Source organism: Antechinus flavipes, chromosome 1, assembly GCF_016432865.1.
Source record: "Antechinus flavipes isolate AdamAnt ecotype Samford, QLD, Australia chromosome 1, AdamAnt_v2, whole genome shotgun sequence".
Classification (NCBI taxonomy): Eukaryota; Metazoa; Chordata; class Mammalia; order Dasyuromorphia; family Dasyuridae; genus Antechinus; species Antechinus flavipes.
This window is the reverse complement of record NC_067398.1, coordinates 300316120-300334879: the sequence shown is the minus strand read 5'-3', so window position 1 is coordinate 300334879 and position 18760 is coordinate 300316120. Positions and strand designations below refer to the sequence as shown.

Here is an 18760-nt window from a genome sequence, read left to right as displayed (position 1 = left end):
TTTTTCATGTTACTGCACATATGGCACCATTGTTAATCTTTACAGAAGAAGTTTTCTAGCAAAACCTAAGAATGCTCCTTCCCCATAATTCTCTTTTTGAAATCCTTTTCTCCCCAGAACAAGGGCATCTTTTCCCATAAAACTTTCCCTGAATCCTTCAGCCCTCTGTTTAGAGAGTAAGCATCCTCAGAGTTTCCTAGTCCACTCGTTCTTCTCTTAGAATCCTAAAATTGAATTGAAAGGGCCCTTACAGGTCATCTAGTCTAATCCCTTCATCTTTGTGTTGTTCAGAGTTTTGTTTTGTTTTTCCGTCATGCCTGACTCTTTGTGACCCTATTTGGGGTTTTCTTGGCAAACATGCTAGAAGAGTTTGCCATTTCCTTTTCCAATTCGTTTTACAGATGAGGAAATTGAGGCAAACAGAGCTAAATGACTTGCCCAGGGTGACCCAGATAGTGTCTGAGGCCAGATTTGAACTCAGGAAGAGTTTTCCTGATTGCAGGTCTAGCACTCTATCCACTATGCTACCTAGCTGCCCCTCCATTTTTAATTAGAATTTTGTTCCCATGGACATCATTAGAATTCACTGTCCCAAATTCTAAGAAGGCAATGAACAAAGATGACATCCTATCTTGAAGATGAGGAAACTGAAGCTTAGGCATATGTGCTGAGCTGTCCAAGATCATACAAGTAAAAAGCATCTGGATCTGAAATCAGGTGTTCTAAACTTCCAGAGCCCCTTGTATCATACTTATTTGGTTGTAGAAATTCTAAACCTGTACCCTTCTCTATTCCCAAATGATAAATCACATTAGAACAAAGACTGTATGTTTTTGTGTGTGTGTTGTTTTTATTGTTCCTCACCATTCCTCACCACTCACCATGCATAGTACCTCGCCATTACAGAAGTCTGAATGGAACCAAATCCTATCTCTGTCACTTACAACCTTTATGACCTTCAGCAATTTATCTGATATCTCTGAGCCTCAATTCCTTCATCTATATAAGTGGAGGGAGGGGGAAGACAGCTGAGCTAGATGATCTCTAAGGTTTCTTTCAGATCTAAATCTATAATTCTATAAATGAAGTAAATGAGAAATTCCTACTGAAACTAGCATGGGGAACTAGGAAGTTGTGTGAGGAGTGAATATACGTTTTTTTTGCACTTTTCTCTTGAGGAAGTGTTGGTAGGGCAAAGCCTGAGAGCTATCATTTGAACTTTCTAGAATGCTAACAGCTTGATATTATGGAGCTTATATTGTAAAATGGTTTGTGCAACTAGAGGTAAAGGGGTTTCTCATTTGAATCTAAGTAGTATAGTTCCATTTCCTAAAAGATTCATCCTTTCTCTTCCCTCTTCCCCATACTATGTAGGTAGGATAGGATATCATTTTTGCTCATTACCTTCTTAGAGTTTAGGACAGTAAATTCTAAATGATGTCATGGAAACAAAATTCCAATCTCTGCCCCACCTCAATATATGACTGTGAACAAGTTACTTAAACTACCTGAACTTTAAATGAGACAGGATATAATAGGAAGACTAAGGACATGAATTTGTCACTTATCAGCTCTGTGACTTTGGAAAGTCATTTAACCTGAGCCCTATTTTTCTTCTCTGTAAATAGACAAATTTGCCTTATCTATTCACAGGGTTATTGTGGGAAATGTTTTTTGAATTACAAAACATGATATATTTGTAAAGTGCTTATCTGACACATAGTAGGTGCTTATTCTTTTCATCCAGATAAATGCCAGTTTTCATCTGCAAAATGTAAAAGAACCATCACTGCTTTGGATTTGTTTCTTGGAGGATACTTTTTCCAGATTATTATCGTTCAGATGCAGAGATATTCTATATCTCACTGCCATAGAACCTAATAAAATGTTAATATGGAAAAGATGGGCCTTTTTCATGGGAACTTCAGGATCAGTAAAAACCTGTGGTAATTTTCTGAAAGCAATCCAATTTATTTTCCTCCTTTTCAACTCTAGTCCAACTCACTGTCTATTGTGTGGAATAGAGAGAGATAAAGTGAAGAACTTACAGCAATGTGTGAATTCTTTTTCTGTATTTTATTTTTATTATTTCTGTGTCTCCACAACCTGCATAAGTACAATATGTGCAGGCCCATATTTACTTGAGTCTTGGCCAGCTATAAAAATATTTACTTAACCTTAGCTGATGACATTTATCAGTATTTGACATTTATTGATATTTAGATTATTAGTTTAAACACTGTCTGCTTGATTATCTAAAGCCTGAAGGCCTGATTTTTTGTTTCCTAGAAATCAGGTGATTTCAGGGAAACAGAAACCTACCATTCCAATCTCTCCATATAGCAACAATCAATTAGATGCCTCCTCCTCCCCTCTCAATGCTCTCTTACTTGTGATGTAATCTCTTGTATAAAAGTTGTGTATCTTTACTACTTCTTTAGGCCTACTACTGTGAGCTTTCTCTCTCCCTTATCTTGTGGTAGGACTGCTCATCCTTATGAGGATTCAATAAACAGTCTTTCTGCTCTCTACTTTGAGTGATCTCTGAGTAGTCATTTTGAGTAAGGGTCTTTTTAAGTCACACACTATTCATACTATCTATTCTAAATATACATATTGTGGATCCCAGGTATTACAACCATATTAAATATATATATCATACAAATCAAACATTTACTGATGACAAATCATAATTTCAGGACCCCCACTTTCAGTTATTAGACCCCATATGGATTAGAGAAACAGTTTAAGAAGCTGTACCCTAAAGAGTATTTACTCATATTCATGTCAAAATCTAGGCCACAAATCTTCATCTATTTAGTCTTTCTTGGAGGGAGGAAGGAAAGAAAACAAGCATTTTTGAGCATCTACTATGTGTCATCATTGTAGTTATTTTTCTTTCATTCTGCAAGAGGATTAATGACATCACAGAGGTGGTCTTGATTTCCTCCTGAGTTGGATTTAAGTGAGGCAGAGTTTCAGAAAGCAGTCATTCCTGATCTCTCTTCCCGAGTCAAAGTCAATACAAAAATCAAGGGGGAGGAGAAAAGTCACGTGTCAGACACTTTACAAATATTATCACAACACCCTATAAGATAAAGACTATTATTATCCTCATTTTATTATTATCTTCAATCTTCAGATTGAGGAATCTGAGAAAAACAGAGGCCCAACAAGTAAATGTCTGATTTCAGATTTGAACTCAGCTCCAAGTCTAGCACTATTCACTGTACCAACAGGTGCTTCTTAGCACCTTTAGGTTAAACTCATGGTGAATATGGACAGGCTGTAATATATAAGGTTAGAGTTTAACTCCTTCTCTCTTGTACAGATTAAAAAAAAAGTTGGAGTGCTTGCAACTTAAGTGATTTGCTCAAAGTCATACAGGGAGTAAGTATCAGGTGTAGAATCTGAACTGAAGTCCACTGACTCCATAATCCTTTCTTATTCCATGAAAACACATTGCTTAACCAACAAAGGCTGGACCACTTCTTAGGAATATTGTATAGACGATTCTTGTTTAATTGAGGCTCAAAATCTTTGAAATCCCCCTTTCCCCTTAAATTCTGGGATTTAAGCAATTTACCCAAAGTCAGGCAGCTGGTGAAAGCCAGAGCCAGGACACAGATCTCTGGACTTCTAAGGGCAACAACCACCATACCTGTCAATAATAGCAATACATATTTGGCTTGATGCTTTAAGGTTTACTAGAAGTAAAAATAGCAAGACAGCTGGATGGTACAATGGATAGAGTACTGGAGTTGATTAGAATTCATTACTAGTCACAGTGAAACCTAATGACTTGAGCTTCACTTTTCTCTTTTGTTAAATGGGGAAAATAGTGCCCATTTCAGAGTTGTTATAAGGATCAAATTATTTTTTGCATGTACTTTGGAAAACCTTAGAATGCTGCATAAATGCCAGCTATTATTTACCAAGGGTTTTCCCCAAAACATTATAAATTCCCTCTCCCCACTCTACTTTTTTTTTTTCCTATGAGGCCTAGAGAGGTTCTCCAAGGTCATAGCTCTAGTAAATACCAATCTGATATCCAAAATCAGGTTTTCTAACATTATAAACCAGCAGACTCTCCCTGACACTAAACTGCTTTCCATTGTAAGTGAATATCTTGCCTTATGATCACTGAATTTGTAATGTCGGAGAAACTGAGCAAGACAGAAATTAGAGAACAATTTAATAGTTTATTAAATGGAGAGATTTTAGTGGGACCAAATGATCCATGTTTGGTCCGAGGGCTAAACCAGACTATGTCTCAAAGAATCCAGCCCTGAATATCGGATAACAAGATTCTTTTATAAGGTAACAAGAACAACCACATATTGGGGGAGGTGTCTGGATGGGGATAACCTAATGAGGGGAGGCACCTACCATGACATAATGGAGGGAGGTCCCGGAGAGGTTACTAAAATTCTAATGATGTCTAAAACAGAGAGACCTTTATCCTGTCAAACATTAAGAAGTAATGATTATAGCCTAAAGATATAAAACCTTTATCTCATCAAACATTAAGAGGGAAAGGTTATAACCTGAGGCAGAGTAACTAAATAGGACAATTAGAGAAACTGGGTCAGGACATTAAAAGGGCACAATTTAAGAGTGGGAAGAGATTTTAAAGGTCATCTTGTCAAAGCCCCTAATTTTACCGATGAGGAGGAAACTGAGGCCCAGAAGGGTTAAGTGAACCCAGGCCTCCAGCGTTTATCAGTGTCTAAAACATAGCAGACACTTAATGCTTGTTGACAGATTTGAGGATCGTCTGACTTCGAAACTGTAATTCTTTTTATTCCACTATATTGACCTTTATTATTTTATTTTAAAAAAAAAGAATCCTTGGAGAGTGAGTTTTTAACTATCGGAATTCTCCGGACTTTTGGGACGAAGGAAGATAATATCCTTTGTAAATTCAAAGTTTATTATTATTTATTAACAACAACATCATTATCCATCACTCCCAGGGGATGACTCTTCCTCCCCTCTCCCCTCTCTCTCTCCTCTGCATTAAGTTGCGGGGTTTCTCTTTAGATCCGCCCCCTTAGGAGGAGGTTGAAAGGCATAAGGATTGGGGGTGGGGAGCAAACGGAGATTTGCGCTGTGCACGACGGGATTTGTAGTTTGGACACAATTAGCCTGTGGCCCTCCTCGAGTCCCGGCCGCAGGGGCCCCTGGAAAGAACTCCACTTCCCGGCATTCTGGGCGGCAGCCGTAAAGCGCGAGGGCCGACTGGCCGGGTTCCGGGACTGAATGTCAGTACCGGGCTGTAAGGCTTGGGGGGAAGGTGGTTGGCGGTTCGTCTGCGGCCACCGCCGCCGCCGTTGCCGCTTCTGCTGCCGCAGGTTTTCGGCGGCTCCCGGGATGAAGCCGTGAGGGGAAGCTACTGGAAGGGGCCCGCGGAAATGTTTGGTCGCTCGCGGAGCTGGGTGGGTGGGGGCCATGGGAAGTCCCGCAGCATCCACTCCTTGGACCACCTGAAGTGAGTTGGGGGAGGGGGGAGCCTTTCTTATTGGGGGCGGGGAAGAGGAGCTTAAGCCTCCAGGTGGGGCGTGGAAGGAGGGGAGAGCAAGACCGAGTTTGGGAATCAGGCCGGCAGGGGGCTGAGGCCAGTGATCAAGTACCTGTACTCTGAGGTCAGGAATAAGAATGAGGTGGAAGGGGGGAGAGAAACGTCTCCATGGTATAGGGAGAAAGATGGGGGCTCGAAGTCCAAGGACTTGGGGTCGATGGGTGTCTGGATCTTCACGCTGAAGCTGGCGATGTCTGGGAGGTGGAAGGTGGGAGGGACCAAAGAGGAGAAAAAGTCTCTTGGGATGAGGGCGAGCACTTGGAAGAATGCAAGAGGGGTGTGTAGAGAAAAGGGGCAATGAAAGAAAAGTATGGAGTGTGGATGGCAACGATCTCTGAAAAGAAGGCTGATCCCGGATGTTAGTCCGGTGGAAGTGGAAAGAGTTTGGGGATTGGGGGGGGGGGGGGAGAGGAGGTTCAAAATAGGAATCTCAGAAGGAAAAAAGGGCAGTAGGAGTTAGGGTGGAATTTAGACAAATGAAGAGGAACGGATGTCCTCATCGGCCACCGCTGGTCTTTTTCTCGTCTGTTCTACAGTGCCTACAGATTTTTGACCAACATAATCCAGAGTCCTGTTGGATGTTTTCTTGCTCATATGCGCATTCTGTTGTTCCAGCTTAGTTTTGGTGGACTTTTTCTCTTTGCTCAACCTTGACAGTTTCTTTGCCTTTCTTTGCATGGCCCCAGATCTTAGCAATGTGTAGCACATACCAAGGGGTTAATAAATGCTTGCTTACTGGACTCCTTAGTGAGGATCAGGTGGTGAAAAACACCTTAGTAATCAACTGGTCCAGTCTTTATAGATGTGGAAACTGAGGCCCAGGGAAGAGAATGACTTGTCCAAAATCTCTGCAGTCATCAAGCTCGAAATCAGACATTCTGATTTCAATACTAGGGTTCTTTCTACTATGCTGAGAAATCAGGATCAATTATGTGCAAAGTTAGGAACTTTTTCATTGTGTCTGAATCGAGAAAGACAGTGAAGATCTTCAGATTTTCTGGAAGTGTCCCAGAAAATGCTTATAGTAACTGCTTTCTTGTGTCATCAGTTGCTATTTTATCACATTCATCATTAATTAGATCTATTAATCAGTATTACAGATTAAAGGAACTAAGAAGTTGTTTTCAATCTTAGACTATTATTATAAGCTGATATCTGAGAAATGATACTTGCATAACAAATGAGCACGGAATAAAAGTGGTTTTTTTTTGTTATTTTTTTTTTTTCTTTAGCTGGTCTTGACTTTAGGAAGTATTGAAGCAGCCATTTGTGATACTGTCAATAAACTTTTTCTGTGTTTATCTCTCCCTTCACTGAAAATCCTAATGAGAGATAAAAAGATCTTGTTAGTCAAAATTTTAGTTTTCTATAAGGATGGGCAACTTTAATTCTTGGACTGCTTCTTAACATTCTTTAGGACTATAGAGATTGTACTGAAGCATATAAAATCAGTTGAATAGAATTCAGATAGCCATATCTAATTTAAGTTATGTAGTTGGAAGAAGTAACAATACGCAGAGATCTGTTATTATTTACAAAATACCATGAGCAATTTTTACTTTGAATAATGGCAAAGAACTGATGCTTGCCAATACATTGTTACTTTTATTAGTAAAATTGGTTACCACTGAAACACAATATTCACATTCAGTTTTTTAATAGGAATTTCAAACAAACTGGCTTACTTTTTTGCTTGCCTTCCCAATTCTAACAACATCTGGCATATTTGAAAATTATGCTGACATCATTATATCCTTGGGACATCATTATTAAATGTAAGGGAAAGTAAAATGTATTTTCTACTTCCTGGAAATCTCTGAGCTATGGTGCTTATATACTTTGACCTCTTTCTTTCCCACCTGAATTAGTACTCTTGAGCCAGGGGTCTGACTGATGAGTTTTCCCCTTATTTTGCATATTCCAAATCCAGAATATTTCCTGAGAGCTTCCATGAGATGCTGACATTACCTTACCCAATTCTATCCCTGCCCCATCGCTCCTTTCCAATTCTAATTTATATGTGCTGTCTTCTCTTAGTAAAAGGTGAACTTTGTGAGGACAGAGATTGTGTTGCTTATTTGTTTTTGTATCTGTAGTATTTAGCACAGGAATTCATTGGGAGTCAGGAGAGCTGGATTCTAGTAGTTGCCCAGATTTTACTTTGCTGTGTCTCCTTCAATGAGTTATTTAATCTTTCTGGTCTTAATTTCATTACCTGTAAAGTACAGGGACTGGTGCATTGGGAAGTAGTTTGGGATTATTCTTTTTTAAATTATTATTATAGCTTTTTATTTACAAGATAAATGCATGAGTAATTTTTCAGCATTGACAAGTGCAAAACCTTTTGTTCCAATTTTTCCCCTCCTTCCTCCCACCCCCTCCCCCAGATGGCCGGTTGACCAATACATGTTAAATATGTTAAAGTATATGTTAAATACAATATATGTATATATGTCCATACAGTTATTTTGCTGTAGAAAAAGAATCGGATTTTGAAATAGTGTACAATTAACCTGTAAAGGAAATAAAAAATGCAGGAAGACAAAAATAGAGGGATTGGGAATTCTATGTAGTTGTTCATACTCATTTCCCAGAGTTCTTTCGCTGGGTGTAGCTGGTTCAATTCATTACTGCTCTATTGGAACTGATTTGTTTCATCTCATTGTTGAAAAGGGCCACTTCATCAGAATTGATCATCATATAGTATTGTTGTGAAGTATATAATGATCTCCTGGTCCTGCTCATTTCATTCAGCAACAGTTCATGTAAGTCTCTCCAGGCCTTTCTGAAATCATCCTGTTGGTCATTTCTTACAGAACAACAATATTCCATAACATTCATATACCACAATTTAATCAGCCATTCTCCAATTGATGGGCATCCACCCAGTTTCCAGTTTCTGGTCACTACAAAGAGAGCTGCCACAAACATTCTTGCACATACAGATTCCTTTACCTTCTTTAAGATGTCTTTGGGATATAAGCCCAGTAGTAACACTGCTGGATCAAAGGATATGCACAGTTTGATAACTTTTTGAGCATAGTTCCAAATTGCTCTCCAGAATGGTTGGATGTATTCACAATTCCACTAACGATGTATCAGTGTAATTTGGAATTATTCTAAGAAAGTGACTAAAATTTTCTTTGTTTTGATCCAAAGTTTTACCCCTGGGCATAAAAACCAAGCTCAAAGGCAACAAGAAAGGTCAACTAGACATAAAAAAAAAAAAATTTATATCCTACTTTTGTAATAGAAAATAAAATAATGAGAACCTGTCATGTGGGAAATGGTTATTCAAGTTGTGGGTATATGAATATAATTGGAATATTACTATACTATAAGAAATAGGCTTTTGATTCTTCATAAAGAATTTCCATGTAAACTGTAAGATGATACACAAGATATGATGTACCTTTTTGTGATGACTGCGTATTTAAAATCAGCTAGAGTCAGGAATTCAGGTTAAGGGAAAAATCTTCAATCTTTATTCTTTTTGAGGTGAAGGGGGATTATGATAGCAATATGGGCAGCTGCGACAGGAAGCCAGCCAGCAGAGGTGAAGGGTATTGCAGGTGAAGGGAGATTGGAGGTGAAGGGTGGTTGCAATAGCAATGCGAGCAGCTGTGTCAAGAAACCAGCCAGCAGTCTCTCTTTCTGCTTCCCTTTCTACTCCCCTGCCTCCACCCACCAAAATCGTCATTTCCTATACAACACATCAGGACTTGCACAAAGAATGGGTGGGGACCATTCTTTCTCCAAGCATATATATTAATAGAGTATTGTCCAATTACTATTTAGCCTCAAGTGCTTGGGACCTCAGTGCATCAACTCGAGTCTCAGCCCATTACACTTTTCTTTTGGGTCATGCTCAATTTCAAAACCTCTCACTCAGTTACACTCAATGTAATATTTAGTGATATTGTCAGCTATTGTTTAAATATAAAATCACTTATTTCTTGGAAATATTTTTCAATAACATTTTTAAACAGGGAAATGATAAATATAACATATAGGGAGGCTTGGGAAACTTAAATGAACCAGTAGAAAGTGAAAAAAACAGAATCAGGAAAACAACAAACATAATGACTGTGATAATGTGAATGAAGAATAACAAAAAAAATTGAAATTGAATACTGTATAATTATTAATTTTTAAATTTTATTTATTTATTTTATAGTAACTTTTTATTGACAGAACCCATGCCAGGATAATTTTTTTACAACATTATTCCTTCCACTCACTTCTGTTCCGATTTTTCCCCTCCTCCATCCCCTTTAGATGGCAAGCAGTCCTATATATGTTAAATATGTTGCAGTATATCCTAGATACAATATATGTATGCAGAACCGAACAGTTCTCTTGCTGCACAGGGAGAATTGGATTCAGAAAGTAAAAATAACCTGGGAAGAAAAACAAAAATGCAAATAGTTTACATTCATTTCCCAGTGTTCTTTCTTTGGGTGTAGCTGTTTCTGTCCATCATTGATCAATTAGAACTGAGTTAGGTCTTTTTGTCAAAGAAATCCACTTCCATCAGAATACATCTTCATACAGGAATACTGTATAAATAAAATGACCAAGTTTAACTTCTATGGAGAGTTATAAGAATATATCTTATTCCATTATATACATCTATGAATGTAGATCACTATACAGTTTTGTCGATCTACTTTTACTCTCTGCTTTTTATTTTTAAATTTGTTATAGGTAGCAGCTCTGTGATTTAGCGGGGATATAAGGATATCTATTGGGAAATGAAGTAACATAAAGCAAATCTCAATAGGTTTTTTTTTTTTTTTAATGGACAGAGAATGTGGATTAGATAGATGACTTTAACCTAAGGACCCTTCTACTTCTAAAATCACCTTAAATCTGATTAATCTTCTTCAAATATATGTTTTAGGTTTTACTCCTCTATTGAGGCCATATGATGATTTTTGGTTGTCTACCACAACTAGTTGAAATTTGTAATGTTGTGGAAAGAACACTGGAGTCAAAAGACTTGAATGTGAATTCTGAATCATAGATCTGTAGTTCAAAAGTAGTTTAAAGCTCATCTAATCTGACCTCCTTATTCTGTAGGTAAGGAAACTGAAGCTTGGAGAAGCCAAGTGACTCGTTTGCATTTATTTTCTTTATATTTATTTGGCATTTATTTATATGTCTCTAGTTGTCTCTGCCATTAGAATGGAAGGTCCTTGAGAATAGGATTGTTTCATTCCTGTTTTTGTTTCCCAAGTGCCCAGCACAGTTCCTGGCATATAATAGGCACTTAAATGCTTTTTCATTGGAATTCTTTGAGGCTGTAAGTAGCACCATTGGGATTTGAACTCAGGAACTCTTGATTCTCATTCTAGGATTTTTCCTTCCATAACAAGCTTCTTTTTATGACCTGTGTGACCACGGGTAAATTATTTCCCCTCTCTGACGCAGTTTTATTTTTCTTTTTTCTTTTCTTTTTTTTAAATTTTAATAACTTTTTATTAACAGAACCCATGCCAGGGTAATTTTTTACAGCATTATTCCTTGCATTCACTTCTGTTCCGATTTTTACCCTCCCTCCCTCCACCGCCTCCCCCAGATGGCAAGTAGTCCTTTACATGTTAAATAGGTTACAGTATATCCTAGATACAATATATGTGTGCAGAACCGAACAGTTTTCTTGTTGCACAGGGAGAATTGGATTCAGAAGGTATAAATAACCTGGGAAAAAAAACAAAAATGCAAGCAGTTTATATTCATTTCCCAGTGTTCTTTCTTTGGGTATAGCTGCTTCTGTCCACCCTTGATCAATTGAAACTGAATTAGCTCTCTTTATCGAAGAGATCCACTTCCATCAGAATACATCCTCAAACAGTATCGTTGTTGAGGTATATAATGATCTCCTGGTTCTGTTCATTTCACTTAGCATCAATTTATGTAAGTCTCGTCAGTCCTCTCTGTATTCATCCTGCTGGTCATTCCTTACAGAACAATAATATTCCATAACATTCATATACCACAATTTACTCAACCATTCTCCAGTTGATGGGCATCCATTCATTTTCCAGCTTCTAGCCACTACAAACAGGGCTGCCACAAACATTTTGGCATATACAGGTCCCTTTCCCTTCTTTAGTATCTCTTTGGGATATAAGCCCAGTAGAAACACTACTGGATCAAAGGGTATGCACAGTTTGATAACTTTTTGAGCATAGTTCCAAATTGCTCTCCAGAATGGCTGGATGTGTTCACAATTCCACCAGCAATGTATCAGTGTCCCTGTTTTCCCACATCCCCTCCAACATTCCCCATTATCTTTCCCTGTCATTCTAGCCAATCTGACAGGTGTGTAGTGGTATCTCAGAGTTGTCTTAATTTGCATTTTTCTGATTAATAATGATTTGGAGCATATTTTCATATGTCTATAAATAGTTTCAGTTTCTTCGTCTGAGAATTGTCTGTTCATAGCCTTTGACCATTTATCAATTGGAGAATGGCTTGATTTCTTATAAATTAGTCAATTCTCTATATATTTTGGAAATGAGGCCTTTATTAGAACCTTTGACTGTAAAAATATTTTCCCAGTTTATTATTTCCCTTCTAATCTTGTCTGCATTTGTTTTGTTTGTACAAAAACTTTTCAATTTACTATAATCAAAATTTTCTATTTTGTAGTCAGTAGTGATCTCTAGTTCTTCTTTGATCATAAATTCCTCCCTCTTCCACAGGTCTGAGAGGTAAACTATCCTATGCTCTTTCAGTTTATTTATAATCTCATTCTTTATGTCTAGGTCATGAACCCATTTATCTTGGTGTACGGTGTTAAGTGTGGGTCAATGCCTCATTTCTGCCATATTAATTTCCAATTTTCCCAGCAATTTTTGTCAAATAATGCATTCCTATCCCAAAAACTGGGATCTTTGGGTTTGTCAAACACTATATTATTAAAGCTATTGGCTGTTTTGTCCTTTGAACCTAACCTATTCCATTGATCAACTAGTCTGTTTCTTAGCCAATACCAGATGGTTTTAGTAACTGCTGCTTTATAATATAATTTTAGATCTGGTACAACTAGGCCACCTTCATTTGATTTTTTTTTTTCATTAATTCCCTTGAAATTCTTGACCTTTTGTTTTTCCATATGAACTTTGTTGTTATTTTTTCTTTTTTTTTTTTTTTTTTTTGATTTGAAGTTTTTTTTTTTAATTTACAATTAAAATAGAAATAACTTGGAATGACAATGCAGTTTGGTACAATATAAGAACTCTTGCATTCAATCCAAGGACTTGAATTAAATCCTGACTCTGCCACTTACAACTTAAGTGATATTAGATAAATTATTTAACTCCACATCCAACAGTTTCCTAAAATTTTAGGTAAAAAGTTGGTCACAGCAATCTCAGATGTTTCTTGCAGATGTGTAAAGGGTTGAAACTCTTGAGTTCATGCACTGCGTTTCGGACAAGCAAGCACATAAAGCTAATTACCAATTGGACAATACTCTATTAGCATTTGCTTGGAAAATGGCCCGCCCCACCATTCTGTGCTGCTTTGATCTGTTGTTATTTTTTCTAGCTCATCAAAGTAGTTTTTTGGGACTCTGATTGGTATAGTGCTAAATAAATAGATTAATTTAGGTATATTGTCATCTTTATTATATTTGTTTGCCCAATCCAAGAACATTTAATATTTTTCCGGTTGGTTACATCAGACTTAATTTGTGTGGAAAGTGTTTTGTAGTTTTGCTCATAAAGTTTCTGATTTTCTCTTGGCAGATAGATTCCTAAATATTTTATACAATCAGTAGTTACTTTAAATTGAATTTCTCTTTGTAACTCTAACTGTTGGGTTTTGTTAGTGATATATAAGAATGCTGATGATTTATGTGGGTTTATTTTGTATCCTGCAACTTTGCTAAAGGTGTGGATCGTTTCTAATAACTTTTTAGTAGAGTCTCTGGGGTTCTCTAAGTATACCATTATATCATCAGCAAAGAGTGAAAATTTGGTTTCCTCATTGCCTATTCTTATTCCTTTAATCTTTTTCTCAACTCTTATTGCCAAAGCTAGCATTTCTAATATATCTGATGCAGTTTTCTTAACTGATAATCTCTAATCTAATCTAATGTCTAAGGTCTCTTTTTTAAACCTAAAATCCTATGATCCTGTGAACCCTTTGCTTAGCTTTTTTAGACCCTACATAATCTGATTTCATTCTCCCTATTCATCTGTTCCTTAACTCTTGGCTCAGTTTACTCAGTGCCGTTCTTCCTGTATTAAATGTCCCTCTGTTTAGCCATATGTTCACCATCTTTCGGTGCCTGGGTTATTTTGTAAAAATGGTTCAGTGACTCCAACTTATCTTGATCCTTTCTTTTCTTACAATGTTTTAAACTTTTTGCCTCTACTTTACAATGAACATTTTTATCACATACTGTTTTGCTCAATTTTATGTCTTAATCTCTTCATTTGGATTCTAATTACCTTGTCAGTAGACACAGTGTTATATTCTTTGCTGTCCTAGCACAGACAATCCAAAGTACATAATTTTAAAAAATCTTTGCTGTCTGGTATTATTTGAATAATGAGGTTATGTCACTTCAATATATATCCCAGTGTCATTGTTTGTGACATTTGCTACAAGGCAGTATCCTCCTTTGGCATAAAAATTATAGTTCTACAGATAACAGATATATTCAGATAGTTGTAGGCTTAATGATGTCCCAAGCCCAGTCTTGCTCATTGACCTACTTTTACATTTTTTAGGCATGAGTCATAGGGAGAAGCAGTGCATGTAAACACTTAATTTTGTATTCTACTGTCGTCCTATAGTTTTAAATTTCTTATAGGCGCCATTATTTGGAAGGTTATTAAATGAAGATTGCAGCATATTATTTGAAGAATGATCTCTTCTCACATGTCTCACATGAAATAGCAGAGCTCTGGCATTCTTTCTCAGGATCCACAAGGAAATCATTGATTTTTGGTAGTGACATGTATTTCTTAAATATTTCATTTCCTTAGTATGATTTGGAAAGAGGCTTGATAGGAATTGATTTCCAGCATTTACTAGGTATTTCTATGTGCTGGAGATAATTAAATACTCAAATGGATGTCTCTACAGTCAGGAATTATCTTCAGTACTACCATTGACAACCTATGAAGCCTTGCTTGTCTTGTGATATTTCTTCAAATTCTTCTAAAAGTTCATCACTGGTCCACTGGTGTCTCAGAGAACTGTTTTACTATGTGGGAAGGGAATTAATGTATCCTAGCTTCCTATCAGTCATTCCTTACTCTTGCTATCTGACTAACCTATCTTTTCTTCCTATATTCTTAATTCCTTGATGATAAACTTTATTTATTTATTTATTTTTTATTGATAGAACGCATGCCAGGGTAATTTTTACAGCATTATCCCTTGCTTTCATTTCTGTTCCGATTTTACCCCTCCCTCCCTCCACCCCTTCCCTGAGATGGCAAGAGTCCTTTACATGTTGAATGGGTTGCAGTATATCCTATACAATATATGTGTGCAGAACCAAACAGTTTTCTTGTTGCACAGGGAGAATTGGATTCAGAAGGTATAAATAACCCAGGAGGAAAAACATAAATGCAAGCAGTTTATATTCATTTCCAGGATGATAAACTTTAGCACACTGCCTTTCAGAGTTGTTTTTGGTTATATGCTGCAATCATTTTTCATTTACCATATGTAATTGCTTTCTTGCTGTGTCTACTGTGTGATACTTTAGTTCTTGGGAGCTCTTAGGAGCTTTTCTTTCTACAATACAGTAATACCATAAAATATTAGTATTGAAAAGATAGGTCTTCATTTCATGAGATGCTTAAAAGTCAATAAAATAGCTATGATTTTCTTGAAAACAATCAGCTCATTTTCCTTTTCAATTCTGAGTCCAAAACATTGTTCATCTTGTGTTGTCTGCCCCAAATAGAGATACTGTAGAATAACCTTTATGGGATATCCATACAAGTGCATCTGGAAATTTGAGTATTTAATTTTTTTGAGTATTTGATTTTTCCTGGCCTGAGACATTTCTCCCCCTTTGATTTGAGAGGTGAAGGGTGGGCATTAGAGAACTCTCAAATCCTCCATTTTAAGGAGAGTGCCCAGTGTAGCTACTTCATTATTTCCTATCCAGCTAATCTCCTGAACTTTTTCTTTGTCTCCAATAAATTCATACTTTCTCCATATCCCTTGCCCTGGGATCCCTTTCTCCCTCTGATTGGAGAGGGCAAGAGTGTGTACATAAGAGAACTCCTTTCAGATCATAATTTCCCAACCAGTTGAAGTTCTTCATCATGCCATCATTTGCCACTAGCCTTCCCTCCTCATCTTTTTAACCTCTTTTATGTGTTGTTTTCCCATTAGATTAGAGCAGGGATTATCTTTTGCTTTTCCTTGTATCCCATTTCTAGTGCATAACAAAGTACCTAGTACATCACAGATGCTTATTGGTGATGTTGTCATTTCAGTCATGTCTGAAATTTCCTAACCCCATTTGAGGTTTTCTTGGCAAAAATACTGTTATGTTTAGTTTTGTCATTTCCTTTTCTAGCTTATTTTACAGATGGGGAAACTGAGGCAAACAGGATTAAATGACATAGCTAGAAATCGTATGAGGCCAGACTCAGGTCTTCCTGACCTCAGAACTGCCACTCAATCCAGTTTGCCACAGACCTGCCCTAGCTGTACCTAAGTAGATATTAATAAACATTTTTTGATTATTTCCTGTGTGAATGGATGAGTCAAACTTCTTTGAATTATTATAGATTTCTTTTAGGAGGTTTTGGCAGTGTCCTTGGTTTCAATAGAGTCAGCACAAGGATATCTACAAATAGTAGCATCTGGCGGGTGTCTCACCATCCATAGGGAATGCTTTCTTTCCCTGATTTCTGCCCTACATTTCTTTCATCACAGTGGTGAATACTGTTGCTGAAGATACAGCTCCCCTCCTTTTTGCCTCATATCATGTTTATCGTCATCAGTGTCATTAAACATTAGATCTTCCCAAAAGTTTTTTTTTTTAATAACTTTTTATTGATAGAATGCATGCCAGGGTAATTTTTTATAGCATTATCCCTTGCATTCACTTCTGTTCCGATTTTTCCCCTCCCTCCCTCCACCCCTTCCCCCAGATGGCAAGCAGTCCTTTACATGTTGAATGGGTTACAGTATATCCTAGATACAATATATGTGTGCAGAACCGAACAGTTTTCTTGTTGCACAGGGAGAATTGAATTCAGAAGGTATAAATAATCCGGGAAGAAAAACAAAAATGCAAGCAGTTTATATTCATTTCCTAGTATTCTTTCTCTGGGTGTAGCTGCTTCTGTCCATCTTTGATCTTAATTGATCTCTATATCTAAGAGATCCACTTCCATCAGAATACATCCTCAAACAGTATCGTTGTTGCGGTATATAATGATCTCCTGGTTCTGCTCATTTCACTTAGCATCAGTTCATGTAAGTCTCGCCAGTCCTTTCTGTATTCATCCTGCTGGTCATTCCTTACAGAACAATAATATTCCATCTCCAATTGATGGGCATCCATTCATTTTCCAGCTTCTAGCCACTACAAACACGGCTGCCACAAACATTTTGGCACATACAGGTCCCTTTCCCTTCGTTAGTATCTCTTTGGGATATAAGCCCAGTAGAAACACTGCTGGATCAAAGGGTATGCACAGTTTGATAACTTTTAGAGCATAGTTCCAAATTGCTCTCCAGAAGGGCTGGATGTGTTCACAATTCCACCAACAATGTATCAGTGTCCCTGTTTTCCCACATCCCCTCCAACATTCCCCATTATCTTTCCCTGTCATTCTAGCCAATCTGACAGGTGTGTAGTGGTATCTCAGAGTTGTCTTAATTTGCATTTCTCTGATTAATAATGATTTGTCAAAAGTTTTGAATGCTCTTAATATTTGAAAGCCACTTTGCTGGAAAAGAGCTGGAAAGGTAATATTTTTGTTGTGTAGGCATTGCATTTGAATCAAATGCCTTTTCATCATCAACAAACTGCTGGTGTTCTTGTTCCCAAACATAGCCAGGTGATAAAAGTTCAGATCTTTTATTGTCTCCACTATAGCCTGGTTAGTTTTCTTAGAGGCCTCTCTCTCTCTCTCCTTGGTTCTAAGAGCTCTTGCAGCTTTGTCCTTTGCTTCTGCCTCTGTCTCCAGCCAGCACCAAGGTAAAAGTTGTAATGAATCTTTCTTGCATCTGAGAGAAGGCTTCTTCTGGCTCTCCCAGAGTGCTCTGTGTCTGGCCCAGAGTGGTGCTCTCCAATGTAATTCACCTGAACTCTCTTCTGCCACCAGCCAGCCAAGTGGAAAATGGAATGAATCTCTCTCCAATTGGGCCTCTGCTTTCTTCTTATGTATCAGAGACTGGGATTGTGGATTTTCCCCCCATGTTGGGCGCCAAAATGTGGTGTTCTTTTTCTTCTTTAAAATATATAATATGATGGTTCTCTCTGGGTGAGAGCAGGTTTCTCGAGGAGGTTTTCTGGAGGCAGCCTTACTTTCGGTTAAGAGTAATAATCACCCAAAATGCAGCCAGCTGATAAAAATGCAAACATTTATTTTCTCCTTCCAAAATAACCCGGTTAGTTGAGGCCTATCTCTCTGCTTGGTTCTAAGAGCTCTTGCAGCTTTGTCCTTTGCTTCTGCCTCTGCTTTCTTCAGCCTCCAGCCAGCACCAAGTTGAATCTGTCTTGCCTCTGAGAGAGGGCTTCTGGCTCTCAATCTCCCAGAGTGCTCCTCTCCAACCCCAGTCAATGTTCCAAAGTAAAACTCCTCACTCGGAGAGTGAACCCTCAGAGAAGGCTTCTGGCTAAACTCACTTGACACTCCCCTCTCAATCTAAATTCAGCTCCACTCTTCATGTAATTCAGCTGAATTCTCTCCGAGAGCCTCTGTCTGTTTCTTATGTATGAAAGAGAGGAATTGTGGAATACGAGAGAGAGAAATTGTGGGATATGAGAGAGAGGGATTATGGGTTTCTTCCCAGAATGCTCTCTGGCCCTAAGAGCTTCAAGGGAGGTGTGAATTCACAAAGTTACAAAGTTTACTTTGTGAAACTCCCATACTTGTGAACTCCCATGAGTAAAGGTGTGAACACAAGCATTGTATCAATTGCATTGAGTTAACACTAGGATTCTAACATCTCCCTTGA

At 37.7% G+C, this 18760-nt stretch overlaps 1 protein-coding gene across 6 annotated transcripts in view; it reads left to right on the top strand.

Annotated features, from left to right (window-relative positions):
- Positions 1-5264: 5264 nt before the first annotated feature.
- CLEC16A (C-type lectin domain containing 16A) overlaps positions 5265-18760 on the top strand; it is a 217043-nt gene continuing 203547 nt past the window's right edge. For 4 of the 6 annotated variants that reach the window (XM_051963155.1, XM_051963146.1, XM_051963162.1 and 1 more), the window contains exon 1: positions 5269-5491. In XM_051963155.1, coding sequence (XP_051819115.1) covers positions 5415-5491 — 77 coding nt within the window. In that variant the 5' untranslated portion in view covers positions 5269-5414. Of the gene's footprint in view, positions 5492-18760 lie in introns of all 6 variants that reach the window. The other 2 variants (XM_051963173.1, XM_051963128.1) reach the window with 2 other exon arrangements.